Source organism: Aspergillus novofumigatus, assembly GCF_002847465.1.
Source record: "Aspergillus novofumigatus IBT 16806 chromosome Unknown P174scaffold_7, whole genome shotgun sequence".
Lineage (NCBI taxonomy): Eukaryota > Fungi > Ascomycota > Eurotiomycetes > Eurotiales > Aspergillaceae > Aspergillus > Aspergillus novofumigatus.
In genome coordinates, this window is record NW_020194280.1 from 2026500 (window position 1) to 2051216 (window position 24717).

Genomic DNA, 24717 nt, shown 5'->3' on the forward strand with positions numbered 1-24717 from the left:
AGCAAGGTTTGAAACAACAATGGAAAGTGATGGAGAGAAAGTGGAATGGAACCGAGAATCTCTCAAGCGAAGCAGTGCACCCTCCTTCCCTTCACTAACACAAATGGAGTGTAAAATCCTACGAGATGTGCAAGCTATACTGACAATTCTTTGACGACCAGGAGTGGAGTTCGAAGACGATGAGTCAACAGATGATGACTCTGAATATAATGAATTAGATGATTCCGAGGAAGAAGAATGGTGGAAGGAGGATGAGAGCGAAGACCTGGATCGTGAACGGGACATTGAAGAGCACGAGTATACCACCTCCGGCGACACGGCACGAACGGTGAAGATTCGACTCTTTTTGACTGATGAGGAAATGAACGAGTCTAGGTGGATGACAAATTTTGTCGCCCAATGCACTTGTGACGGCGTTGTCGTTGTCGCCACCGCTCTGGCTCGGTATATTCATCGAAAGGGTATGCGCTCTGAATTCTGGGAAAAGATGGAAGTGCCTAGCGAGGAAACATGCAATGTGGCTTTCCATGTCTTTGATCGATATGGAACAGTCAAGGCCAAGTATAAGGACCATCCAGTACAAAGAGGAACTGGTGCGTGGGGAAACGAGCTTGACCACGGCCCTGTTTTCCTGATTGAAAACCTTCATGTTACAGAACTGAATCTGCGCCGGAAAGGTTTGGGGCAGAAAATAGTGTCTTTACTTTTGAACAAAGCCCGGCTGTTCTGCCTAGACAACAAGCCAGACAGCAAATATGCGGATCTTTTCTACGGTCCCACTAAGGCCTTTGAGCTAGCATGGACTCTGCATGCTCTAGTTAGTCCCGGAGTACTAACGGCTGATATTGAATCACAGTTAGTGGGCAAGTCTGCAGACGAACGCTTGATGATACGGACTCGAGTTCAATCTGGTTCTATTGACTTCTGGCGATCGTGTGGTTTTCGCCGAATCGGAGCATCTCAGTGTTTCGCATTTTCGTTCGATCCCCAGCATCCATCTCGCGCCATTGCGGCGGCTTCTGATTTCGACCCGCGTAGAAGTCATGCTGAAGATCTTGAGAACGAAGAACTCGAAGTTATCTATGAAGCAGATCGATTTACTGAGGTAACAAAATTGAAAATGGAAAGACTTCGGGACGCGTTGCCGCTGCATTATGCAGCCCTTACTCTGACGGACGAAGAGCTCAAAACTTTTTTCACCACTCATGCCGACGACGAGATTGGCTGGGACCGAGTGACGAACTCTGAAGCCACACTTCTGCACATAACAGCTTGCGAGCTTAAGCCCCTGAGTACACAGTGGCTACTTGAGAATGTCCACTACGCCGACCGCTGGAAGACGGCCCGTGATATTGAAGGGTACACCCCGCTCGAGGCGTTACAGGAGACTTTAGAGACAATGCGAACGCAAAAGCAATATGGCCTTTTCAGGGTCTTGAATCTATCTGACCACTTTGAAGGGTACCCTGACGCCGCAGTGTCCTGTCTCTCCTTGCTATTTGGGCAGGGGTCTTTGGGGTTTAATAGAGCATGCCTTCGCTACGGATGTACATGCGGAGTGTGTGTTGGAGGATTTCTATCCGCCCGAATGAGGTCCTCTTTGATCTTTCAGGGCGAGACTACGTTCGACCTTATGCAGAATGACATTGATGATGGCGGCTTCTGGATAGAGGTCAACAAATTCAAGCTGGAGCATCTCGATCTCGAGGTGCGAAAGAACCTCAAAACCAACAAGTCTCTACGAAAAGGCTTTGCGAATATCTTCCAAATTGCCGCGGAGTGTCTTAAGGCGAGAAAAGTTCCCACCGCGGAGAATCTCAAGTGGTGCTGTAACAACCGGAGCGAGTGGCCACCTCATACCAAGAACTACCTGCGACGCGCTGGTACGCAGATGGGCTTTCGGGCAGTGCTTCGTTACATGTTCGACGCCGCTAAGGAAGAGGATGAGAAAGCAGGTAACGGGGAGTGTCAACGCATATTGAGGGAGGAATGGTCACGCCTACCAACTTGCAGAAATGATCATGAGTTTGAAGTAGTTGCCAGGGCCTGTGGGTACGGCGGGGATGATTTCATTTCGTTACCATGCTGGTAGACTGAATTATATACTTGTCTGGCCTCGCCGCCTCATTGAGGAGGTTAGCTTGGGTGGTAGAACAACAGGGACGCAAGAACGTAGGTGGACGACCGTCGGTGACTTGCACCTGGCGTGGTCGCCAGTTGGCGGTCCTGTGCTCGTTCTTGGTCGTACGACCAGTATCTGACGACCATGTCGGCCAGCAGCATCTGACCTTATTACCCGGGTAATCACCATATGGACACACCGCCCCAGCCCTCTGCTCAAGTCCCTCCGACCTCCCTCCTAGGTGTTCAATGTCCAAACCACATGCTCAAGTCTGTCAGCGACCTAGGACCCCGACGTCGTTGGTGACGGTACCATTAACATGAAACAAGGTCACATTTACTATACGAAGCCCTAAGTTATGACCACCATCAGAGACAACGTTACTTGCAAGCATAACTTTCCAGAGGACTTGTAGCTCCCAGGTGAGAACAACGTAGACCCCGGAGACGGATATCTCGCGTGCTGTTTAATGAGTTGTCTCCCATGGACAGAAAGTGGTCGTCGAGGGTGGTGGGCGGTTAAGCGCTGGCGGCGCCCCGGCAGCCAGAATTACAGGTAGAAAGGCGGCCGTTTCTGGCCTCCAAAGCAGTCATTTTCGGCGTCAATTTCAGAGGTCCTCAGATTCTAGTTGTAATCGAGACCGTAACAAAATATACAAGAACCTTGCAGGAGTCCCTCGCTGGAGATAACACTGACGCTCTCATTCTACCACATCCAAGCAAATAGCTAATTGTATTCTCAATTTTGTATCCTCAAGGGTTCAGACCCGCCCCGTGGTCGATCGATTCTCCGAGGCCTGGGATCGAGTCCGGGCGCCCTTATGTCGTGTAGACGTTCCAAAATGTGATGGTGCGTCATTGCCCCTGTCTGAGGGCTCTTCTTCCTGCTGCTTCGATCGGAGGGCGTTCTCGTAGTCGTCAATCGGCGCGTCATCGCGGGTCACCCCGTGCACCTTCTTAGGCTGAAGGGGATGGTCGGCGAGTGGTTTCGAAGGCATTGTGTGAACAGCAGTAGAATGATAATAGTTTATCGCGTGATGTGCCAGTGCAGGAGAGTGTGCCCTTTAAATGCAGGTAGACGATTTACTTCATAGGTTGTTCTTATATGCTGCGCCGCGGAATGATCCTAGCATGACGTGCTGTTTCCAATAGCCAGGGACACAGCATGATATGTCGAATCATAAGCTTAGTCAAGGGAGGTTCGTGGATTGCCACTGAACATGGCCATAGATCAAGTCACCGTGACATGGTATTGCGGATGGCACATGCCCGTCATACTTATGTCAACGAAAAGGGCTATATTCAAGATTGTCAACAAGAAACTAAATTGCTCGGCCTTGTGTGCGTGAATAATACCATACAATATGAGTGTGCAATGCAACAAATAGGTTCACGAAGAAATCTCTATAAACTCAAGTGGACCATGACGATAGGTAATACAGAATATTGGGGAGGACAGGAATGCTAGCCTACACTTAACCGCTGGCCAACTTCCTCAACTGCGTCATCGGTCCATTGAACTTATCCGAGTCCCCTCCATGCTCATACTTGTCCGAATTCTGCCAGATCGTCCATGTCTTCCAGTCACCTGGGATCGTCTTGGGAGGAGAGCTGCTATACGCCGCCAGCACCAGAGGAGACTTATCGCCGAAGCCCTTGGCGTTGCCCGTGCAGCGATTCCACCAGTCTGCAGTGGTGTAGATCATAGGCCACCGACTCGTCGCATGATGGTACTCGTCGACAAAGTCGTGGATCCAAGCGACCATCTGGGAGTGACTGAGGCCGTAGCATGTCGCTCCGTAGGGGTTGTACTCGATGTCCAGCATCCCGGGCAGTGTCTTGTTGTCGTTGCTCCATCCGCCGCCGTTCTTCAGGAAGAATTTGGCTTGTGTGCTGCCGGTGGACTTGTCAGGGCGGGCAAAGTGGTATCCACCGCGGAGAAGGCCGGCCTTGGTGGCGCCTGTGTAGTGCGAGTTGAAGACGGTGTCTTTGTACGTCGTGCCTTCGGTAGCCTGTAGTTCGTCTTAGCTGAGTGAATTTTGGCATGAGCTGCTGAAAACAAACTTTGATCATCACGAACTGTGCGCCATCCTTCTTGGCAGCTTCAAAGTTGACGCTCTTCTGGTGGTTGGAGATGTCGAAGCCCTGGACGGTGGTTGCGCGGGCTTCGGGTTGACTGGGGAGGGCCGAAGCCAGGCCAGCAATAGTGGCAATAGCAGCAATGGAGAACTTCATTTTGCAGAGGGAGGCGATGGTTACCTTCAGTGCCTTGATGTGGTCTCTTTCAATTTGCGCAAGAAGTAGTTGGTATATATATTCGGTCCACACAGACTCTTTACCGACACGATCCGTTAAGTTTGATTGCGATGTGCGCACCTCAAAATAGATACAGAGTGATACGAGTTGCCGAATCGATCGTCGTCGGATTTTGGACCCCAGGACATTCAATCATATGAAGAGATTCGGACAACTTGTGCGAGGATACGAGTAAAGTCGTCACATCCCGCCTGTGGGGCGAGTATACGAGAGGATCGTCATCTCTAAACTCGCTAAAGCGCACCATCTGGCCAGATGGGTATCATTTTGCGAGGTTGGAGATCGCTCTAAAAGGATTAAGAGCAACACACTGATCATCAAAGGTCCCTGACTAGCCCGTGTTCGTTGCTTGCATAGCCAATTACGGGGCAAAATGCGAAGATCGTTTCCGTGAACACTGAATGGGGTCAAATACGGGGGCCATCAATTCGCGCCACTCCCGTCGGTCGTATCGATGTGGAGATGTACTAAAAATAGTTTCTTATTCAGGACGATTCGGTGTTGCATCTGAACGAAACTTTGACTTCACTCCAAGGTAACTACTTTGTGTCCTATGGCCGAGGACGAAACAAAGGACCTTGTTGCCGACTGTTTTAGGAGTGCACCCTTCGCCTTGATCTAAAGACCACTGGCATGGTTCAGAGGATTGCATTCCATTTTTTACTCAGCGTATTGTTAGGGGGATAAGCATTAAACAAGGTTATCTGGAAGCAGAGAAGCAGATAGACCAGCAATACCTCCGATGCCCCAACGGTAAACGTCACCTATTTCCCTCTATCGTGCACATTCCATTGGCAAATAGGATGGCCAAAGACTACGCAGCAGTGTGTCAGGTTGACTGTGTTGAACACCTACGCCACCTACTTCTGTAGGCTATACTCTGTTCGTGCTTCGTAAGCCTACCTGTCAGTCCAATACAAGCAGATGGAGTCTACGTGATGAGCAGCCTGCAGGCCTCCCTCAAAGGCGTCATGACATGTAGCGGTATCAACTCACGGCGAGTTCGCGATCTCAGGGCATGCATAACTCTGGCGGAGATTCTTTGAGGAATTAGCTATTTGCAACAGGCGTATCCATGCAGTCATCTCAGAAAGGTAAAGATGGTTTCTGATATTCACGTTCTGCGACGTACCCTAGCGGTCATCTCAAATACTTCTGTTCAACCTTGGTAGAAATACAACACCGAGCTCCGATATCACCGAGCACAACCTCGAAGCTTCAAATAAAGCGCATCAATGAGAGCTTCGGCTTTTCCAAGGAAAGTTGCCTGACAGAGACATAATAGTGCACACTAGCGATACCGCAGACCGTTGTTCCCCTACGTTCCACGACAGTGGCAGGTTTAACCTAACATTGAGAACCCCGAGTCGGCCTTTTGGGAGATACTATCAGGAACATGATGGACGGGAGAAGCTTACCACAACTGTTTTCCCTACTCACGCCAGCTGGTTCGGACTATAAGAAGGACTTGCGACATCACATCCTTAAGACGGTTGAATTGAACTTCTGAACGCACATACTCGCTCACCATCTAGTTGCTATCTACTATCACCATCCTCAAAGAGGCAACCAACAGGGGAACATGACTGCTGAAAAACTTCGCATTATCATCGTGGGCTCTGGCCTGGCTGGCCTAGCTGCGGCCCGGATTCTTCGTGAGCATCACGCTGTCACCGTCTACGAGCGCGGCGGTCCGGATACGGCCACCGGTGGACAGGGTATCTGTCTGTTCTCCAACGGAGTCAAGATCCTTCAAACCATGGGATTTGACCGTTGCCGTGCTGGTGGAGTGCAATGTTACGGCTATCGGCTGTTTGACAAAAATGGCAATCAATTGCAGGACTTCCCAATTGACTTCAAGGGGCGGTATGGCGCAGATACCCTCAGTATGAAGCGGTCTGATTTCCGTGACGAGCTTCTTCGACTTGCAACTGCCCCGTCGGAAGAGCTCGGTATCCAGGGCGGTCCGGCGAACATGGTGTTCAATACCAGTGTGATTGATATCGACCCTGAGAAGGCTACTGTGACGTTGGAAAATGGGTCGGTTGTGGAAGCAGATGTGGTTATTGGTTAGTGTCTCTAGCGATGATTTCCGGACATAGACGAGTCTGACTCTGAAGTATAGTTGCTGATGGTGTGCACTCGCGTCTCCGTCGCCGGATCGTTGGCAGTGACAGTTATCAGGCGAAGAAGAATGGGATAACTTGTTACCGAATTGCCGCCTCCGCTGAGGCAGTTAAAGAAGCGCTTGGCTATCTTCCAGTGTGGTGGGAGCCGAGTACAGCCGAAGGTCGCATCTCTGGGCTACAGGCAGGTGATGGGAGTAACCGCATGATTGCAGCATACGCTATACGGAATTATGAGTATATGAACTTCTCGTGCCTCTTTCCGACCCGGGAGCATAAAGGAAATGTCCTGGAGTCATGGTACGCAGATGGTGACCGACGGGAAATGATTGAGGTCTTCAGCGATTACTACGACCCTATACGCAAGATTCTCAGTAAACGCCCTGTGTCTTTTACGAGCTTCTGAAGCTGACGATTTCAGTATCGCCACCGAGGTGAAAGTGTGGGAACTCCAAGATATGGATCCCCTTCCCAACTGGAATCGAGGACGCGCAATTGTTATCGGGGATGCCGCCCATGCGATGACCCCGTTGCAAGGTCAAGGGGCGAACATGGCCATCGAAGATGCTGACAGTCTCCGCTTGTTGCGTCCGGGCCTTTCCTATGCGGAAATCGAATCGGTTCTTGAGCAAGTCGACAATGTTCGCCGGCCGCGTGCTTCAAAGGTCCTGGAGGACACTCGCGTTATGGCAAAGGATATTACCATGGAGGAAAGGCTGGCCCATTTAGACTATAACTGTGGATATAATGGGGTATTTGAAGCTCTAAAGGAGACTCAATGAGAGCTTGGCAATGATGGGGAAATCCGCTGTCACTGTTGTTTGATCCTAAGCGCTTCTCAGTCGAAGTGCGTATGGAATGCTACTGACAGTCAATGTGATATCCTTCCTTCTTGACCGTAGAGACATCGAAGCAGAATAAAGGATTGAGTGGGATTTTATGCAGCGTACGATTCACTCTTCAGGATGGCCCTTAAAAGGGCTCCAAGTCTAGCAGTAGTATATTCAGCTCCATTAGCAGATACCCAGCCTTAGTGTACCAAACTCGACATTTCTGGACTGAAGTACTATGTCCAGTGGCTTCCTTGTTTGCTGCTTCTTTTGATAGAGATTACCGCTTGCCCGATTGGGCCTATGGCAGGACCTTCCCGATTTCGATTAGATCGATTACGCTCCTTTTATTGCCGATAATCGGTAGTTTACCCCTCTCTAGATGCCTGCATCCGACGGTATAAAATGTAGCTAGTCAGACGATAGATTAGAAATAATCGTACTTTCCGAACTTTATCATTGGTAGGCAATTTACTAGTGATAGCGAAATCTCATACGGTTCTGCGCTTTCCAACAGTTATGAGCCCGGATTGCCTCCTAGACGTACGGATTTGATGGTTTTCAGCACCTTAAATCAGCAGTTCCTATTTGCAAGAGCCATATCTCGCGCTGAGAGATATCTCGATATTGAACTGCCTGATTTGGAAGAGGTGAAGCCATATTGAACGCCGTCGGCACCCCTGATCTGCCAGATATGGAATATCACGCAGAACCGGTGCCCCAGGCCACCATGAAGGTACCCATCGTGCTAAGCGAGCCCGATGATTGGTGGATATGGGATTCTCATATAATCGGCCTAGCTCGAACCCGCGGAGTGCTTGATATACTCCAGGGAGAGAGGCCTTACCCCGTTCCGCCGATTCGACCAATTCATCCAATGATTCTAGCCCATCAGCAGGCGGAACCCCAGTCGGCCTCAGAAAGGCCCCGAACGACGGAAGCAAGCCAATCAGATGCTCCGTCAGCTGCCGCAGCTGCCCCGAAGGCTCCAGCGAAGCCAACTGAAATCGAATTAGTGATATATAACGAAGAACTGGCGATCTATAAGGAAGATAAAGAGCAATATCGACTAGATCGTCAAGGCCTTGCGGCTATCTGGATTACCATGGAGCAATCGGTAGCCAGAGAGCATCTTCAGCGGCTCACTAGCCAATCAGACAGCGAGGTTGAGAGATATCGAAAGCTTAAGGCTGCCTTCGATAGAAACGCGAATGAACAGAATCCAAGAGAGATATCAAAAGCTTGCCGCTAAGCCAGCCAATCAGATGTATCAAGCTGGCTAAGCGAGTGGGAGAAGGTGCTGTTGAAAAATATAACTAAGGATATGAGACCCTAGACTGATGGGAACCATGTCCGGACACCTTTTTAGCCTAGTGGTATTATATTTCAATAGCTTCTCATGGCGGCCAGAACCCTGGACTTCCTTTGTGATGAAAACCATCAATGTTAATCGGAGAATTGTCTACCTTGATTTCGTAATCGCCGATCTAGAAAATCCATGACAGATCTGCTTACAGGAAAATAATTGTAAAGCCCGGACTTAAGACGCTACAGGTGATGTCACCGGTGTGCTAGTGTCGGAGATATCGGCATTTTATTCATCTTATGACGTCCGATACTCTTCCGGAGATAACATTTAACTCTCCTTCGCCCATGAACAACGGAGCAGAATCAACTGTTGACTAGTTTGTCCGAACTAATCTATCCCCGACTTGAGGAAAAGAAGGAGTTTCTGCTTTTGTCGGTAACTACACCAATGGCTGGGCCGACTGAACCCACCAGAAAACGCCGGCGCCCGGCGTTATCCTGCGTAGAGTGTCGGCGACGCAAGGTCAAATGCGACCGGAACAGCCCTTGTGGGCAATGCAGAGCGCATAAGTCGACTGTTTGTACATATGCGGTGGCCCACGACACAGGTTTAGAAAGACAGCCATCACAACGGGCCCAGGGACCGGTGCTGGCAGAAGCGGCCGACCAAGGCGCAAGCGCACCACAGCAGCCTGCCTCCGGTTCGACGAATCTAACAATTGGCGAGACCACTGGACTCGGAACATCTATCGTGTCAGAGGGGTCTGTGCGATGCATCCCACCGGACCTAGACAGCACCCACAGTATTCCGCAGAATTTGAGCGTCAACTCATCTACACCCCAAGTTCCTCCTGGCCCATTTCACGGCATCTTGTCCAAGACAAGGGTCTTTGGCCATGGTCATTGGATGAGCTCGGTGCCTCTGGTACGTCGCCCAACTACGCCGAAGATTCTGGCTCCTGATCTTTACTAACATCACCAAAGGTGGACAGCCTACCGTTCAGTAAAGACATGCCCGAGCGCTCCGGCGAACAGATCTCAGAGGCAATTGCCAAATGCAAACAATTGGCTCGTGATATTAAGAAGCAATTGCCCAGTCGGAGTCCACTTCCTACCAGTATCCATCAACTTCTCCCCGGCCGCCCGGTCCTCGACGAGCTAGTGCAACTGTATTTCGACACTTTTGAAACATGCTACCGAATTCTCCACACTAAGTTGTTTAGAGCAGAGTACGAGAGCTATTTGAGAGATCCAGACGCGGCAACTACCCCGTTCAAGGTAAAGCTTCTCCTGGTCATGGCTATTGCAGCCCCATTGCATGGTGATGCCCAAGCATATAATGATCTTGCTGCCAAAGCCAGAACATCGATCCAGGTCGCTCAGGGATGGCTCTCCGCGCCTTTTGAGAAGGATCGTTTGACACTAGATGGTATTCAGATCCATTGCTTGCTTCTACTTGCTCGTCAGGTAAACCGGGTAGGCGCAGATTTGGCCTGGATTTCAGCCGGTTCATTAATACGGATCGCCATGCAGATGGGCTTGCATCAGGATCCCAGCAACCTGGGCGAGTCGAGTGTGCTTCAGGGGGAGTTACGAAGACGACTGTGGTATACAATCTTGGAGCTGAATGTACAGGCTGCGTTGGATTCTGGAATGGCTCCTATGATTACTGCTGCAGACTATAATACCCAGCCACCAAGCAACCTCGACGATGCCGATTTGGTCGAGGCATCTGGGGAATGTCCCCGAGCCAAAGCAAGTTCGATACCGACCGCGACTTCAGTCCTGCGTCTGCTGGCCAATTCCCTGCCTTTGAGACTGGAAGCTACGAGAGTCATCAACGACTTGCAGGATAACCCGTCATATGACCAAGTTCTTCGTCTTGGGAACGATCTGGCGTCAGATTGCCGTGGTGCAAGGATCTTCGTGGATCAACTCATGTCAGCTGAGCACGATATGTCGACTCATCAAGCACGTCGGTTTAAATATAATTTCTGCGAGCATTATCTCTCTCGCTTCCTCCTGAGTCTCCACCATCCTTACGCAATCCAGAGCAAACGCAATCCTTTATACAGCTACTCCCAGAAAGTGTGTCTCGAGGCTGCGCTTGACTTGGTTTCACTCCTCGAGGACAGAGTGTACCGTCGCTTGCTACTCTCCGGGGGCGGCATGTATCGAGATATTGTCACTCGGGGTGCTGTGGTAATATTCCTGGAACTGATTACACAACTGGAAGCCAACAACTCTATATTTTCAAAGCAGCGAAACCGTGCTCGCAGAGAGCCATTGCTGGAAGACGCACGCAAGGTGGTCCAGTATACACATGATAGACTGTGGTATGGTGAAACCAACGTCAGAGGCTACCTTTTTGCCCGTATGGCAATGGCCCAAGTCGAGGCACTACTTGACGGGCTGCCTGTCAAAGAAGCCGTGATCAATGCGGCCGGCCAGAGCTTGGCAGTATGCCGCCATATTTTGGAATCCATGGCAGCCAGTTCCCTCTCAATCAGTGCCAGTCCTTCAGATATTGCATCCTGGACATACGGGGATATGCTGGCTATGCCCACTGTGGCTGATACCGACTTTGACTTTTTGAGTAGCGAGAACATCAGTTTCGATCTTTCGGACCCCTATTTTGTTCAGCAATGGACAGATCAGTGTTGGCCTCAGCATTTGTTTAACTCAGAAGAGGAACCGAGACAAGAGCCATCACACGGCGGAGTGAATCTTGGCGTAACAGCAGAAGAGTAAACCGAAGCAGGAATAGGGATACGGGATTTCATAATAATTTGAAGCCATCTGTTAAGGGTAAACGCCTGGCATGTGTTTGTTAAATAATCTATACTGAGGACCAATCCCAAGCGCTTCGTTGACATTAATAGTTCATATTAAGCATACTATATGATCACCTCATACCGTCCTGTCAGATTCTCCTTTATATCCGAACGCGGAGAACATACTTCATTGTCCCGGGCACTGCCGACCCCCTGGCCCGAATTCTGATACCGAGACATGAGACCCGTAGCGGAGATAAAGCTGCGCTCTGGTTGTGTGCCTGTTCCGGAGTGCTCGGCGATTCTGTCCCCACGCGGGGCCGACTGCTATCTCTGTCTTGAAAGAGCATGGCAAGACCAGTGATATTAATCCCCGTCAGGAGCCGACGGAATAATCGTAGATCAAGTATATATAGGCCCTACTAGCATTTCCAGTTCCTTCAATCAACTTGGAGAATTCTTGCTTTTGCTACAGATACATATCCTACGTCCTAGCACCGAGATGGCCATGGCACAGTTAAAGGTCCTCATTTGCGGCGCAGGCATTGCCGGCAACGCTCTTGCTTTCTGGCTTTCGAAAATGGGCCACGACGTTACGGTCATCGAGCGGTTTCCAGCCCTGCGCGCCACAGGCCTGCAGATTGATCTGCGGGGCCATGGTATCGAGGTCATGCGACGAATGGGTCTCGAGCAGTCCTTCCGCGCAAAATCGGTTAAAGAGCAAGGTTTGGAAGTTGTCGACAGCTCCGGCAGGCGAATGGCCTATTTCCCGGCGAACAGGTCAGGCAAAGGGATACAGAGCTTCACCACCGACTTTGAGATATTGAGGGGAGATCTATGTCGACTTTTGTACGGCGCCACCGTGGACCGCGTCAAGTACGTCTTCGGAACGAGTCTCGAAAGTATCAATGACAATGTCGGCTTTGTCGAAGCAGTCTTTTCAGATGGTCGAAAGGAAACCTTTGATTTCATTGTCGGTGCGGACGGCCAGGGATCGCGCACTCGGAGGTTGATCCTCGACTCTGACGCTGCGGACCCTTTCCATCCCCTCGGAGTCTATATAGCGTATTTCACGCTCCCTCGGCCCGTTGGAGGGGATGAGTACCTTGCTTCTGTATACATCGCTCCTCAAAGGCGGTTTGTGGCCATGCGCAGGCATAATGCACGCGAGATTCAGGTGTACCTCGCCTGCAAGCCCCATTCGTGCAAGCCGAATTCGGACCGACTGGAGAATGCCCGGAAGGGCGACGTCGTGGAAGAAAAGCATGGTTTTGCGGAGATATTCCGCGGCGCAGGGTGGCAGACGGACAATATCCTCGAAGCACTCGAGTCTGCTGATGACTTTTACTGCGAGCGACTGGGGGTAGTCAAGTTGGACTGTTGGTCCGGCGGCCGGGTGGTTCTCCTGGGAGATGCAGCATTTTGCCCGTCGGCAACCACTGGAATGGGCACCACCTGCAGCCTTGTCGGTGCTTATATATTGGCTGGCGAGATAGGTAAACATTGCAGGAGAGGTTCTGGAGGTGATGCCGATGGAAGCGCGACGAAGGATGCTCTGTCTAGCGCGTTCAAAGCGTATGAAGAAACGTTTCGGCCTTTCATTGACCAGGTCCAAAGGGGCTTATCGGATGGTTCTAGTTTTTGGGATCGGGCTCCATCGACATCCTTTGGTATTGCTGTTCTCCACTTCCTCCTCGCTATAGCGTCATTCTTCAGATTGGATGTCCTGGCCAGATTTGTCCTCCGCGAAAATGTACAGGGATGGGCACTCCCGGATTACGATATGTTGTAACTCGTGGCACGACTAATTGAGCCTTTTGCTTCTTGATGGTGAACAAAGGAAAGGACACAAGCATGTTCATGTTGATATCAAATATCCTGTGGTTGCTGAGTTGCTAGGACTCGAATAGATAGGTCGAGGTTTGTAAGTGGCGTGGAAATATATATACAAAACCGATCCTCACCCCGCGGTTAACAATGACTTGTAACCACCTGTTATCCAAAATAGACATCATACAGTATTCTAACATAGGCTAGAATGTAATGATGGATACATGAATGCATAGAAAGATAAGTCTTGTATAAGTTACCAGAAAGGCGCAACATGTGGTCATCTATGTAAGCGCCGGAGTCGGAGGAATACATTATTGGGTGGTGTAAATTAGCCCGACCGAGACTAACCTCGTCGTACATAAGGTGTGTGAGTCGGACAGACAGATCCTCCGGTATTCTGAAAGTAAGGATGACGGGCTAAATGTTAGTTCCCATGGCCGTGAACCAACCACTGGTTGCTCCGAGCCCTACGGCGGTATATTCAGCCTTACCATCAGTTGGAGAGCGGACAGGACTGAAGTCATGAACTATATTAATCACGGCCTCCTCTTTCAAATTTCCTGATTCCATACATCCTCAATCAAACTACTTTTTTTGCCTCTTAAGATGAACTCCCAGAGAACGGCATATTTCGGCGCCACAGGCGGATGTGCAAACGCATGTCTGGCCTTCTCTCTCCAACAAGGGCTCAAAGCCGTCGCACTGGCGCGGACGCCCAAGAAATTACACGATATGCTGCTGGCCCAAGGAATCAGCGACGAAACCATCAACGCAAAGCTGATTATTATCCAAGGCGATGCCACCGACATCGCAGCCGTCAAGAAGACCTTGATGTCCGGTGACCAAAGAAAGCTCGTGGACAAGATCGTCTCTGGTGTTGGTGCCCGGCCTGTGATGCAGCTTTCCCTGACCACTCCGATCAAAATGGATAATCAGCATATCTGCGAGCAAGCCATCACAACCATCATCCAAGCGCTTGGGGAGATATATGCCGAGTATCCCGACGAGCGACTGTGCAAACCTGTCATCACCGTTATCTCATCGACGGGTGTGGACGGTCCGGACGATGTACCGTTTGGTTTCAAGTCGCTGTATTCCGTCCTTCTTGCAGTGCCCCATGAAGATAAAAAAAAGCTGGAGGAGTTGGTCAAGGCCGATGAGCTGAAGGATGAATCGTCTAAGGCTTTTGGTGGAGCAGTGATTGTTCGTCCGTCATTGCTCGTCGGAGACCATCAAATCGCTAGCATTGGGTCAAAGAAGCTCCGGGTGGGAACAGAGGAGAGTCCGCCTATTGGGTATACAGTGCATCGTGCTCGTGTTGGCCAATGGATTTTCGAGGAAGTTGTCACCAAGACCGAGGTGGACTGGGTGGGAAAGATTGTGACTTTGACTTATTGAGGAGGATTCTGTATGCTCTTGTTGTCATCTGTTGTTTTTGTGATACTCCGTTTGTTCTGCGCGTTATGTTATATACTTAAATTAGTTAGGAATGTATGATATTATAGTGATAATTAGGAATCTAAAAGCCTATCCGGCCGACCAGGAGGCAAAGAAGCATGGAATAATATGTACTTATATGGACAAGAGAAGACATCTCAGAGCATGCCTCACCAGGAGAAAGTTAGAGGTTCAGTGATGTATCAGACATACACTTTTTCTAGTCGGCACTAGATACCAAAGAGGGTTATTATCCAAAGGCAATATTCAAGCCTTGATAAACTGTCCCATAGTAAAGGCGGGTTGGCAGTCCCGTTCGACTGGGGCATTGGTGCATTGGTGCATCGCCGATCTTCATGCAAAGCTGCGAATTGGGAAACCAGTAGGGCGTTGTTCGCCAGTGTTGCATGGATAACTTCCTGGAGAGGGAATGACAAGGGCACGGCTTCCCACCTTTCAATTCGGCGATTATCCACTAAACAAGACATCATACTAAGGAATACATTTTGCTTGGACTACTTTACGCAAACCTTTCAGAATATCTGGATAGCCAAATTGCATCGTGTAGTCCGCAGAACTTTTGCTGTCATTATCACAGGCATCAGTTGATGCTCCGGCATCTACGAGTAGCTGCACTGCTCTCTGATATCCCGAGCGAGTAGCATAGTGCATTGCAGTCCAGCCATGGAACCCTTGAACATTTGGGTTTGTGCCATGCTGGAGTAGTGTTAAGATGACAGCATCATGTCCATATCTGGCTGCCAATTGTAATGCTGTCCATCCACGGGAGGATCGTGCATCAACGTCCAATGGCAACCGTAGTAGCCTCTGCGTACCAACGAGACAATTTGTTACGAGCTGCTTTATGTAAAGGAGTTTCTCCTTCCGCGTCCCATTGTGCTACAGGGGCGCCTTGTTCGAGCAATCGATCGATGGCAGTTGGATCACATCGTGCAATGGCTCGTTGGAGATGAAAGCTCTTCCCATGAAGAATCTCCTGAGCAAGGATGCGGTAGACAAGTGGACAACATGTTTCATTCAGTCGACGTGCAACGAGTCGCAGTCGTACGAGATATTGGACGTCGCAGAACTAGAGTTTGTCAATGTCTTAGGGAAAGGAGAGCTATCGAGGACGCGGCAACATACTCTCGCGATGATACGCATGATTTCCAGTGGGAGATGTCTCTGGCACAATTCCATGTAGAATTGCTGTAAATAGCTCGCAAAGCCTGTCCACATGTTACCTGTGACGGTAAAGAGAAGTTCTGAGGTATGAAATTAGGAGACTTTACGCCTTATTAATGCCTTTATAGGTAGTAATGCTGGTCAAACTATAGTTAACTACAACGGTTTGTCATTTACAGTTTTCTTAAAATTTGGTCGGCTCCACACTTGCGCTCAGGTGGGTGGGGTCGGGACTCTTCCAAGAAGGGAAATGAGAAAGGCGTCCAGGAGTGACAAATCGAGGGCGCGAAAAATTGGATCTGCAAGTTTCTAGTTCTAGCCGCTCCTCGAATTTGTAGACATCAATTCATAAATTTCGATTCCTTCCTTCTTCCTCACCACCTAGGTTGTTTTGGATCTCAGTTCTCTCGTTGCCACTTCGGGCAAGGAATACATGCAATGGCACATCCAGAACGCCTTCAGACCCAAGAGGGAAAGACCCGTTTGGTAAAATATTTCGAGAGCCAGTATGCAGCCTTTTCTACCATGCGAATGATCTCTCTGACGTACGACAGGTATGTTGGCGATCATAGTGCCGCATGGTCGAATCTTTGGGACACAGATAACAGTGATATGTGGGATCGAGGTAAACCGTCACCTGCGCTTATCGATCTTGTCGAGCGAAATAAGGATTTCTTCAACCCGATTACAGCGGATGGACGGCGGAAAAGAGCCTTAGTACCTGTAAGACAATCTTGGTTTTCCCTACTATAAAAAAGCAACAGCACAATGCTCAGAATTCACAGGGATGTGGCAAAGGCTACGACGTTGTGATGCTTGCTCTTCATGGTTTTGACGTGTACGGGCTCGAAGTCTCCGCAACCGGGACTTCTGTCGCCAAAGAGTACGCCAGCAAGGAACTTCAGAGTCCGCAGGCGTACAATTTCGGGGTCGGCTGGGAAAATACCTCCAAACAGGGCACGACATCGTTCATCCAGGGCGACTTTTTTGAAGCAGATTGGGAGGAAGGCAGGAAATTTGAGATGATCTATGATTACACCGTATGTTGCACGATGATAAACCTACCCTTGATGCGAAGCTAAATACGAACAGTTCCTCTGTGCTCTCCATCCGACCCTGCGTTCCAAATGGGCCTCGCGAATGGCGGATCTTCTGGTCCGCGGCGGCATGCTTATTTGTCTCGAGTTTCCCTTGTTCAAGGACCCAGGGCTTCCGGGACCTCCATGGCCGTTACAGGGTGTGTATTGGAATCTGCTGGCGGACGGTGGTGATGGAATGGTTCTCGACAGGGGAAAATCATCTGAGCAGGGATCGTTTACGCGAGTAGTCTACTTCAAACCAGAGAGATCGTATGAAAGTGGGAGAGGGACAGATATGCTGAGCATTTATGTCAGAAAATAATTTCCCGTCACATAGACCTTCGGTCAAGCAAATTTGCTATAAATCTTGTTTCGGATCTCGCGAAGGCTCGAAGACAACCAGCGCTACTGAAAAAGGGAGCCAGTATATACAAAGCATCCCGTCAGCAAAACATAGGGCACAGTTCAGGTTTTGTTCCACTTCAGAAAGTGGCAGCACGCCTTACTAGTTTCCTTTTGTGGAAGTAAGTAGCTGCTTAGGTTCTCTGATATCAACAGCCGTTATAAATCTCAAGAGCTCCCCTGAGGGTCTGATCCTCGCCAATTCTCTTTCTAGAATATTAGCAATATGAAAAGCTTCGGAACCCGTGCTGTCCGATCTGGACTACCTCATGATACCAACACTGGTGCATTGGTGGAGCCGGTATGTCCCAAAAGCCAGCCTGATTCCTGAGAAGGTATCCTGACATTCGTACAGATCTGCCTTACCGCCACCTTTGCTCAGCAAGACATTGCGTCTTCCACCGGTCCCTACGTCTACTCACGTTCTGGAAACCCCAATCGCGAGAGCTTTGAAAGAGCTGTTGCTGACGTGGAGTCTGCGAATCATGCACTCGCATTCTCTGCTGGTATGGCTGCGACAGCTGCTATCATACAGGGGCTAGCAGCGAACTCTCACATCGTGTCCATGGGAAGCCTCTACGGCGGACTCATCGATATTTGACACAGCTTGCCCCAGCATTCCGTGTCAAGGTCTCCTTTGTAGACGATATCCACACAGAACTGGCTCCGCTCATTGATGAGAGCGACAACAAGATCCGAATTGTCTGGATTGAAACGCTACCTCTTGTCAACATCCAGGCTGTGGCAGACATGTCCCACGCCACAGGAGCCTTGGTTGTGGTGGACAACACTTTCCTGTCACCATATATACAAAACCCGTTGAAACATGAGGCTGATATAGTCCTGCATTCGGTTACTAAGTATATGAACGGACATAGCGTAAGTAATTATGCGCCGATATCTGCTTCAGGGCAAGACACTTATGTAATACAGGATGTCTTGATGGGCCTTAGACTGTCCCAAGATCCTCGCTACGCTATCGTTCTTTCAGAATGCAGCAGGAAGTGTGCCCGGTCCTTTTGACTCTTGGCTTGCCCACCGCGGGCTCAACAGCCTTGCATTTCCGTGCGCCTAGGGCATCTCACACTTCCTGGGAATTGGCGAATGCGCTTGAAGCATCGTCCGACGTTCTAACTGTGAATTATCCTGATCTTGCCAACCATCCACAACGACGAATTGCGATCCAGCAGCATCGAAACGGATTGGGAGGAGGAATGATATCCTTCCAGATCAGAGGGGGTTCCAAGGCAGCAGCAACATTCTGCGAGGCGACACAGCTTTTCACCTTTGCGGAGAGCTTGGGAGGGCTGGAGAGTCTCTGTGAGATACCAGCGGAGATGACGCATAAGGGTGTGCCGAAGGATGTACGAGAGAAGGGTGGGATTTATGATGATTTGATTCGACTCAGTGTGGGAGTTGAAGATATGGATGACTTGAAGCGGGATCTATTGGAAGCTTTGCAAAAGGCTATACATGAGTAGTGCCAGTAGTCTTGTTGTGATGTCAAGAGAAGAATGCTTGCCTTTGGGGGTGCTGTCTTCTTTCTCTCTGATATCACCTCATCAATGCTCTCGCTTTGTTACCTTACCTCTCTACCTCATTCTTGTTGTTGGCTCTGTAGACTCCACTGAGTGCTATTGTCAGAGTCAATATTCAACTGATTACAAAGTGACCTGCTGTGCCTTGTCTAAGGTAATAACATCTTTTCTAACTGTACAGCGTTCGGCCACCGCATCCACAGGGGTTTGCTAATCTTAATGCCTCACAGCTTCTGTATAACGTGGACTCCCTGAAGCGACAGAAAGGTTGTCTTGACTCTGGAAGATTTTGTAGGAAGTGTTCACAGGGATGGTTGAGCTTAATGTAGTCATATAGTTTTTATCCTAGAATATAAGAGAAGCTATGGATTTATTCGCACCACTGTCAGCCAAGAAGGTAGCACATACTACTACCTTAATGATCCCTAAATGCAGACGGCTGACATGTGCTGTGTCGCAATTGGTTAGGAAGACGTAGATCGCTAATTTGAGATTCATCACTCAAAGTCCGATATACGTTGGGCATTCAAGTTCTGTCCACACCAATGCATCTGAGCGACGACTGACTGCGTAGATCCGTATCAGGGAAAGGTCGAGATGATACTGATATACATTCCAAGGACCTTCTCGGAGGCAGATACATGCCTATCGATCATCGCGAAGTTGTAAAGTGTATTACCCTCTGGATATGTCATATGGGTTGGAATTTCAAAACTTCTCATAGAAGTTATAACAGACTCCCTCCTTCCTAGGCTTCTCTCCGTTCACGGATTATGCGGGGTAAAGCTCTGATCTGAATCAATAATAGCACACTTCCAACCTTGTTAAGAACGGCAATGCCTCTAGAGGCTAGTTTTATACCTAAGAAAATGGGCATATTTAGATTCAAAATAGTTCTACATCTGTGCATTTAATTCTATCATCACAATTCCATAGATTTCTAGTAGAATCCTGATGTTCTTGGCGGAATCACTTGTACAGGAAAGTTTAACAAAAGAATGGCCGAATTCTGTATTCAGTAATCAGTAATCTAATTTCAACATCAGATATATGGCTATCTAGCCTAAAAAAAGCTAGTAGTCAGAAGTAATCTAATTGTATTAAATCCAAAGCCCTGTCGAGTTAGTTCATGAAAGCCTAGGATATGGTGTTTATAGATGTGCCACAGTGCTAGTTCTGCTGCTTAAGCTGCAGTCTTCTTCTCTATCCTTGTCAGCATCATTCAACCTGATGATAGTGGTAATAGTAGTGCGGCTAGTGCCTAGTACAGCTAGTGCAAAACTGGGGCAAATATTTATACCCTTGAATACTCTCAGGAGCCAACTTATGAAATAATTCTAAACCACTTCTGTGAAAGTTTCTGAGAGTGAGACTTCCTAGTAGATGTTTCCGTATTTCATGGTACACGCCGTCCCATGGCTGGAGATATTTTACATCACCTGTATCCCCGCGTATAAACACAGGTTTTGCAGGTGTAAGTGTCGCCACCGGCTGCCATTCGCGCCCAACTGTCAGAGCTGCATTCGGTTAGGGCAACTCTTAAACACATCATAATTATATCATCACCTATAACTCCATTCAGGAAAGATATAAAATTTACTGTCTCCTCTTGTGATCTCCCCTCTGCTTAGCACCGTTGACCCCAAAATAAAGATCAAGCGCATCAATACCACAGCATGAGCGGAATAACTGACGAGGCAGCCATAGAAGGCCATGACCTCATTCACCAAGCCGAGCTAGAGGAAGAGAGGGTAAGCTACACTCTGACTGACTGTTTAAGCCAGGAATAATCTAAACCAGTCTGCAGATGCATGAAAGTGACAATGCGCCACATTCCGATGCTAGCCAGGCAGTACCATCGCCGACCCAAACCAAATATCCAGATACAAGTCCAAGGGATCCACATGACACCCCGCAGTCCCAGCATAAAGAATCCACACTTGACAAAATAAAGGAAGCACTGCATATCAAATAGCAAGCCAGGAGAACTCAGAGGGTCATGTAATAGTGACAAAGTGATTTTGCTTAATTCACAGATGAATATTAGTATGTTGAATTAACCTTTTAATCCTCTACTTGCAATTTGTTACATATTAGTTAGCCCATTATATTTATTTTATTACCATTGCTGCTCATCATTACTTAAATCTTTAACTCACTACTCCTTGCGCATCCTTCTTCCTACCTTTTTCATCATTTCCAGGGCCGCACTGGGTGAAGCACATGCCTTTTAAGTACAGAAACATATAACAAGGCCTGTTGGAACTTTGTACTAAAGCAGCTTAGTATATTTCATATGAGGGCGCTCCTGAAAGCATTGAAGAGTATAAATATTGACTCATGCTGATTCCAAATAGCTTCAATTTAAGTTGAGTAGCATTCCAGACAGCAGTCACAAGGGGGTTTTCCGTCTCCCGCATGCCGTGGATCTCCTGCAATATTACTGTTATGTAGCAGTGATCTAGCCATGTCGTATTTAGTAATAGGCTTCTTTTGTAGTAGAGAGTCTATGAATCTCTACGACGTATAAGGGAGTAACCGATTCATGCACTTGAGGGTATATCCATTGAAGCCGGCGTAAGGCACGCGCTTCCAAATGTCTTCGGGAATCCAGGAGAGGAACGCCAGGAATGTGGGAATCTTGATGACATAGGTTTGCAGCATTCCATCATCACTTGGAATGTGTCGATCCTTGTATCTAAACAAACCTTGTCAACACTGACTGACATGGGATATTATTACCAGTCACATCCTCACTCCCCAGACAATTCTGAACACTCTTTTCTTCTTCACGCAAAACCTACCACATGCTTGATCACCATGAGACTATCCCCGAGTATCGCGGTCTTCACTCTCGTCACCTACGTGACTGCGCTTCCCTCCCTCCAGGTCATCCCCCGAGGCGAGCCGCAGTTGCCGCTTCTCGATTCTTCGATGACAATCAAAGAAGCTGCACGCAAATGTGGAGATGAGGCGCAGCTCTCGTGCTGTGGTCGGGTCGTCAAAGCTGGGGATCGTACCTCAGTCGACGAGGGGATCGGCGCTGGACTTCTGAGCAACCTCGCCGGCGGTGGTTCAGGAATAAGCAGCATTCTGGCTTTTGATCAATGCTCCAAGTTGGATGCACAAAGTGAGCAGTCTAATCTCCATCTCTTCACTCGTGAAAATGACTAACAGTCGCAGTCGCTGTGCTTATTGTACCTGTCCAGGATCTGCTGAACCAGCACTGCAAGCAGAACGTGGCTTGTTGTCAGAAAAATCCCGGCGATTCGGTATGTAATCCGGCATTATCGCTGGCTGTGAGTCGTGCTAACAGATTTAGTCTTCATCTGGTATCGCTGCCAGTCTGCCGTGCATTGCTTTGGGATCCATCGCGTAAGATTTAATGGTATATGGACGAAGCTGGCTATCAGGTGTAATCATGGTTGATTCTATTACATTCTACTTGTGCTGATTATATAGCCAAAGCTGAGATTCACGATATGTAGATCCTCCCCTCGTAGGGCTGTAATGTACCCAGTGTCGAGGAGGGATAGTTGCTAACCAAAAGCTTCATCTCCCCTGCCATGTCAGCTTGGGTAAGTGGCTGAGGTGAAGAGGTGAAGTTCAAGGCCACCAATGCGCGATCCTCCTCCCTCGACTTGACAAAGCAAAAGGTCTCGAGATTCTCAAAGTCCAGGACCTCAAACGCACCATGGATGAATAACTCGCGGTAATCCTTGCGCAGCCGCAATACGCTCTTCCAGAACGAAAGCACACTTTGGGGATCTGACTCCTGCTTCTTCACATTGATTTCTCTGTACAGATCGTGAGTGCGCATCCACGCTGTTCCCGTTGTAAATCCGGCGTTGGCAGTATCATCCCACTGCATCGGCAGTCGGGCATGATCTCGCGCTAGAACCCGCAGACCGTCCATGATGCGTCCTGGTCTGCTTGGATCGGTGCCATTTCCAGCCTGGCGCTCAGCCTCTCGATAGTATCCCAGCCCTTCAATGTCCTTATACTCATCAATGGACCAATCCCGCGGCGCATTGATCATCCCGATTTCCTGCCCTTGGTACAAGAACAACGTTCCGGTCATAGCTACCATCATCAATGCCAGCATCTTAGCGGAGCATTCTCGGAACTCAGGGTCATCAGATCCGAATCGTGATACAGACCGGCCGTTGTCGTGGTTCTCACAGAAAGCCGTCGTCCACCCGTCCGTCCCCTCGACGAAAGACTGCCACTTGCCCACGATGGCCTTCATCTCAGTGAGCTTCCACGGTTGGAAGATATACTTGTCTTCCAGGCTGCTGCCCATACCGATATGACCAATGTCCAGGTGGAAGACCATGCTCAACTGCTTCGCTGACGCACCGACATACCTGAGCACATCTTTCGGGTCGGGCGTATTCGCCAGCTCGCCGACGGTCATCACGTCCCCGTACGGCGCCAACGCTTCGTCGTACATTTCGCGCAGGAACTCGTGGATCCGCGGACCATTGCACCACATCTCCACCGCGGGCTGAATATAGCTCTTGGGGTCGGTGACAGGCGCGTCGGGGAAATCCGTCCGTTTGCTATACTTGTTGACGGTGTCGACGCGGAAGCCATCCACCCCCTTGTCAAGCCAGAACCGGATAGCGCTGGTATAGATGGCTTCGCGCGTGGCCCGGTTGTCCCAGTTTAGGTCAGGCTGCTCCTTCGCGTACAGATGCAGGTAATACTCCTGTGTCTGCTTGTCCCACGTCCACGTACTCCCAGCGAAATAGCCTCTGTAATTTGTCGGTGGAAGGCGGCTGCCCTGCTCGTCATACCGTGCCGGCCGCCAGAAATACCAGTCGCGTTTTTCGTTGTCCTTGCTGCTGCGACTCTCCTTGAACCAGGTATGCTCGTCGCTGGTGTGATTCACCACTAAATCAAGGATGAGCTTCATGCCACGCTCGTGGCACTCGTCAATCAGCTTTTCGACGTCCGCGACAGTCCCGTACGCCGGAAGCACTTTTTCATAGTCGGAAATGTCGTAGCCCATGTCGTGCATCGGGGAGTCGTAGTGCGGTGACAGCCATACTACGTCGATGCCCAGTGAATGGAGGTATGGGATCTTGGATATTAGACCGGGTATATCACCCCATCCATCGCCGTTGGAATCCTTGAATGATGCGGGGTATACCTGCCCCTGTCAGCTGTGATTGATGAGTATTCGTCAAGGTAGACTACCTGGTAGACAGTGGCCTCCTTCCACCAGTTGTTGGTCCCTGTGGGGACGGTCGTTGTAGCGTGCGGTGACATACTTGCCTCCAACAAAATGCTATAAACTCATTGTTCTTCTGAATTATGTGGCGTTCACTTGATTATTTATGTGCAGACATTGAGTGGGTTTTCGATCTCTCCGACTTGCATCCGCATCAACTCCGAATAGAGCCCGCCCCCGCAAATCTTGGACGTGGGGGGATGATAACTAGTTCTCACGAGACAACCTACAAATGATAATGAGACAGCCGAGTAATTCATCCTGCTACTCATTTAATATGCGATTGTTCGAATCGCGGGGGACAGCATCCGCGAAAGAGTGTTTCATTCTGGCGATGGCAAGGGCACCAGCTCAACTGGAATTGATCATTGTATCATACATTCGCACCTTTTATCCTTACTCCGTTCCAAAATACCACACCCTATCTTGGTCCCTCCAGCTTCAGCTCGGTGGTGCCTCTTGTATGGATATGCACCGCCGCCGCTTCGTCTCACACAGTTCACAATGGGGTTGTAAATGCCTCGAGGTCGGC

General features: G+C 49.3%; 14 protein-coding genes across 14 annotated transcripts; 10 read left to right on the forward strand and 4 right to left on the reverse strand.

Annotated features, from left to right (window-relative positions):
- Positions 1–463: 463 nt before the first annotated feature.
- Positions 464–2092, forward strand: P174DRAFT_376578 (uncharacterized protein; the record flags this gene model as incomplete). The annotated part of the gene is made up of 1 exon (XM_024822699.1): positions 464–2092. One exon carries the CDS (start codon positions 464–466, stop codon positions 2090–2092), a length of 1629 nt encoding a protein of 542 aa, XP_024679829.1.
- A 790-nt stretch (positions 2093–2882) lies between these two features.
- Positions 2883–3119, reverse strand: P174DRAFT_376191 (uncharacterized protein; the record flags this gene model as incomplete). The annotated part of the gene is made up of 1 exon (XM_024822668.1): positions 2883–3119. The coding sequence occupies one exon, from the start codon at positions 3117–3119 to the stop codon at positions 2883–2885; it is 237 nt and encodes a 78-aa protein (XP_024679830.1).
- Positions 3120–3466: 347 nt separating this feature from the next.
- Positions 3467–4584, reverse strand: P174DRAFT_412486 (lysozyme). Its single transcript, XM_024824308.1, has 2 exons — positions 4186–4584; positions 3467–4133 (listed from the first exon to the last, which is right to left on the reverse strand). Exons 1-2 carry the CDS (start codon positions 4354–4356, stop codon positions 3597–3599), a joined length of 708 nt encoding a protein of 235 aa, XP_024679831.1. The 5' UTR covers positions 4357–4584; the 3' UTR covers positions 3467–3596.
- Positions 4585–5790: 1206 nt separating this feature from the next.
- Positions 5791–7345, forward strand: P174DRAFT_515137 (FAD-dependent oxidoreductase; the record flags this gene model as incomplete). Its single annotated transcript, XM_024832138.1, has 3 exons — positions 5791–6506; positions 6563–6937; positions 6972–7345. Exons 1-3 carry the CDS (start codon positions 6020–6022, stop codon positions 7343–7345), a joined length of 1236 nt encoding a protein of 411 aa, XP_024679832.1. The 5' UTR covers positions 5791–6019.
- Positions 7346–7842: 497 nt separating this feature from the next.
- P174DRAFT_444942 (uncharacterized protein) lies at positions 7843–8859 on the forward strand. Its single transcript, XM_024828212.1, has one exon. The coding sequence runs from the start codon at positions 8088–8090 to the stop codon at positions 8643–8645; it is 558 nt and encodes a 185-aa protein (XP_024679833.1). The 5' UTR covers positions 7843–8087; the 3' UTR covers positions 8646–8859.
- A 202-nt stretch (positions 8860–9061) lies between these two features.
- Positions 9062–11576, forward strand: P174DRAFT_444943 (putative C6 transcription factor). The gene is made up of 2 exons (XM_024828213.1): positions 9062–9626; positions 9686–11576. The coding sequence occupies exons 1-2, from the start codon at positions 9150–9152 to the stop codon at positions 11450–11452; spliced, it is 2244 nt and encodes a 747-aa protein (XP_024679834.1). The 5' UTR covers positions 9062–9149; the 3' UTR covers positions 11453–11576.
- Positions 11577–11904: 328 nt separating this feature from the next.
- Positions 11905–13463, forward strand: P174DRAFT_444944 (putative FAD-binding monooxygenase). Its single transcript, XM_024828214.1, has one exon. The coding sequence runs from the start codon at positions 11984–11986 to the stop codon at positions 13265–13267; it is 1284 nt and encodes a 427-aa protein (XP_024679835.1). The 5' UTR covers positions 11905–11983; the 3' UTR covers positions 13268–13463.
- A 259-nt stretch (positions 13464–13722) lies between these two features.
- On the forward strand, positions 13723–14890 carry P174DRAFT_444945 (uncharacterized protein; the record flags this gene model as incomplete). Its single annotated transcript, XM_024828215.1, has 1 exon — positions 13723–14890. A coding segment is annotated over exon 1 (554 nt), but the record flags the coding sequence as incomplete, so codon positions are not given.
- A 654-nt stretch (positions 14891–15544) lies between these two features.
- P174DRAFT_424072 (uncharacterized protein) lies at positions 15545–15909 on the reverse strand (the record flags this gene model as incomplete). Its single annotated transcript, XM_024825169.1, has 2 exons — positions 15545–15835; positions 15892–15909. The coding sequence occupies 2 exons, from the start codon at positions 15907–15909 to the stop codon at positions 15545–15547; spliced, it is 309 nt and encodes a 102-aa protein (XP_024679837.1).
- Positions 15910–16218: 309 nt separating this feature from the next.
- P174DRAFT_515142 (S-adenosyl-L-methionine-dependent methyltransferase) lies at positions 16219–17331 on the forward strand (the record flags this gene model as incomplete). Its single annotated transcript, XM_024832139.1, has 4 exons — positions 16219–16436; positions 16485–16653; positions 16716–16970; positions 17023–17331. The coding sequence occupies exons 1-4, from the start codon at positions 16369–16371 to the stop codon at positions 17329–17331; spliced, it is 801 nt and encodes a 266-aa protein (XP_024679838.1). The 5' UTR covers positions 16219–16368.
- Positions 17332–17637: 306 nt separating this feature from the next.
- Positions 17638–18892, forward strand: P174DRAFT_424074 (trans-sulfuration enzyme family protein; the record flags this gene model as incomplete). The annotated part of the gene is made up of 4 exons (XM_024825170.1): positions 17638–17712; positions 17767–17917; positions 17947–18290; positions 18365–18892. 4 exons carry the CDS (start codon positions 17638–17640, stop codon positions 18890–18892), a joined length of 1098 nt encoding a protein of 365 aa, XP_024679839.1.
- Positions 18893–20568: 1676 nt separating this feature from the next.
- On the forward strand, positions 20569–20985 carry P174DRAFT_444946 (uncharacterized protein). Its single transcript, XM_024828216.1, has 2 exons — positions 20569–20700; positions 20757–20985. Exons 1-2 carry the CDS (start codon positions 20626–20628, stop codon positions 20922–20924), a joined length of 243 nt encoding a protein of 80 aa, XP_024679840.1. The 5' UTR covers positions 20569–20625; the 3' UTR covers positions 20925–20985.
- A 784-nt stretch (positions 20986–21769) lies between these two features.
- On the forward strand, positions 21770–22328 carry P174DRAFT_463368 (hydrophobin family protein; the record flags this gene model as incomplete). The annotated part of the gene is made up of 3 exons (XM_024830256.1): positions 21770–22079; positions 22133–22221; positions 22272–22328. 3 exons carry the CDS (start codon positions 21770–21772, stop codon positions 22326–22328), a joined length of 456 nt encoding a protein of 151 aa, XP_024679841.1.
- Positions 22329–22399: 71 nt separating this feature from the next.
- On the reverse strand, positions 22400–24223 carry P174DRAFT_454071 (glycoside hydrolase family 13 protein; the record flags this gene model as incomplete). The annotated part of the gene is made up of 2 exons (XM_024829204.1): positions 22400–24104; positions 24152–24223. The coding sequence occupies 2 exons, from the start codon at positions 24221–24223 to the stop codon at positions 22425–22427; spliced, it is 1752 nt and encodes a 583-aa protein (XP_024679842.1). The 3' UTR covers positions 22400–22424.
- Positions 24224–24717: the final 494 nt, after the last annotated feature.

What these genes read in the sequence shown, in the direction of transcription:
- P174DRAFT_412486 (XM_024824308.1), bottom strand. Translation starts at nt 4,356, where the DNA reads ATGAAGTTCTCCATTGCTGCTATTGCCACTATTGCTGGCCTGGCTTCG. An exon ending in CACAGTTCGTGATGATCAAA is followed by an intron (nt 4,134 to 4,185) that starts GTTTGTTTTCAG and finishes GACGAACTACAG; the next exon opens with GCTACCGAAGGCACGACGTA.
- P174DRAFT_444942 (XM_024828212.1), top strand. Translation starts at nt 8,088, where the DNA reads ATGGAATATCACGCAGAACCGGTGCCCCAGGCCACCATGAAGGTACCC.
- P174DRAFT_444943 (XM_024828213.1), top strand. Translation starts at nt 9,150, where the DNA reads ATGGCTGGGCCGACTGAACCCACCAGAAAACGCCGGCGCCCGGCGTTA. An exon ending in GGATGAGCTCGGTGCCTCTG is followed by an intron (nt 9,627 to 9,685) that starts GTACGTCGCCCA and finishes ACATCACCAAAG; the next exon opens with GTGGACAGCCTACCGTTCAG.
- P174DRAFT_444944 (XM_024828214.1), top strand. Translation starts at nt 11,984, where the DNA reads ATGGCACAGTTAAAGGTCCTCATTTGCGGCGCAGGCATTGCCGGCAAC.
- P174DRAFT_444946 (XM_024828216.1), top strand. Translation starts at nt 20,626, where the DNA reads ATGAGCGGAATAACTGACGAGGCAGCCATAGAAGGCCATGACCTCATT. An exon ending in CCGAGCTAGAGGAAGAGAGG is followed by an intron (nt 20,701 to 20,756) that starts GTAAGCTACACT and finishes ACCAGTCTGCAG; the next exon opens with ATGCATGAAAGTGACAATGC.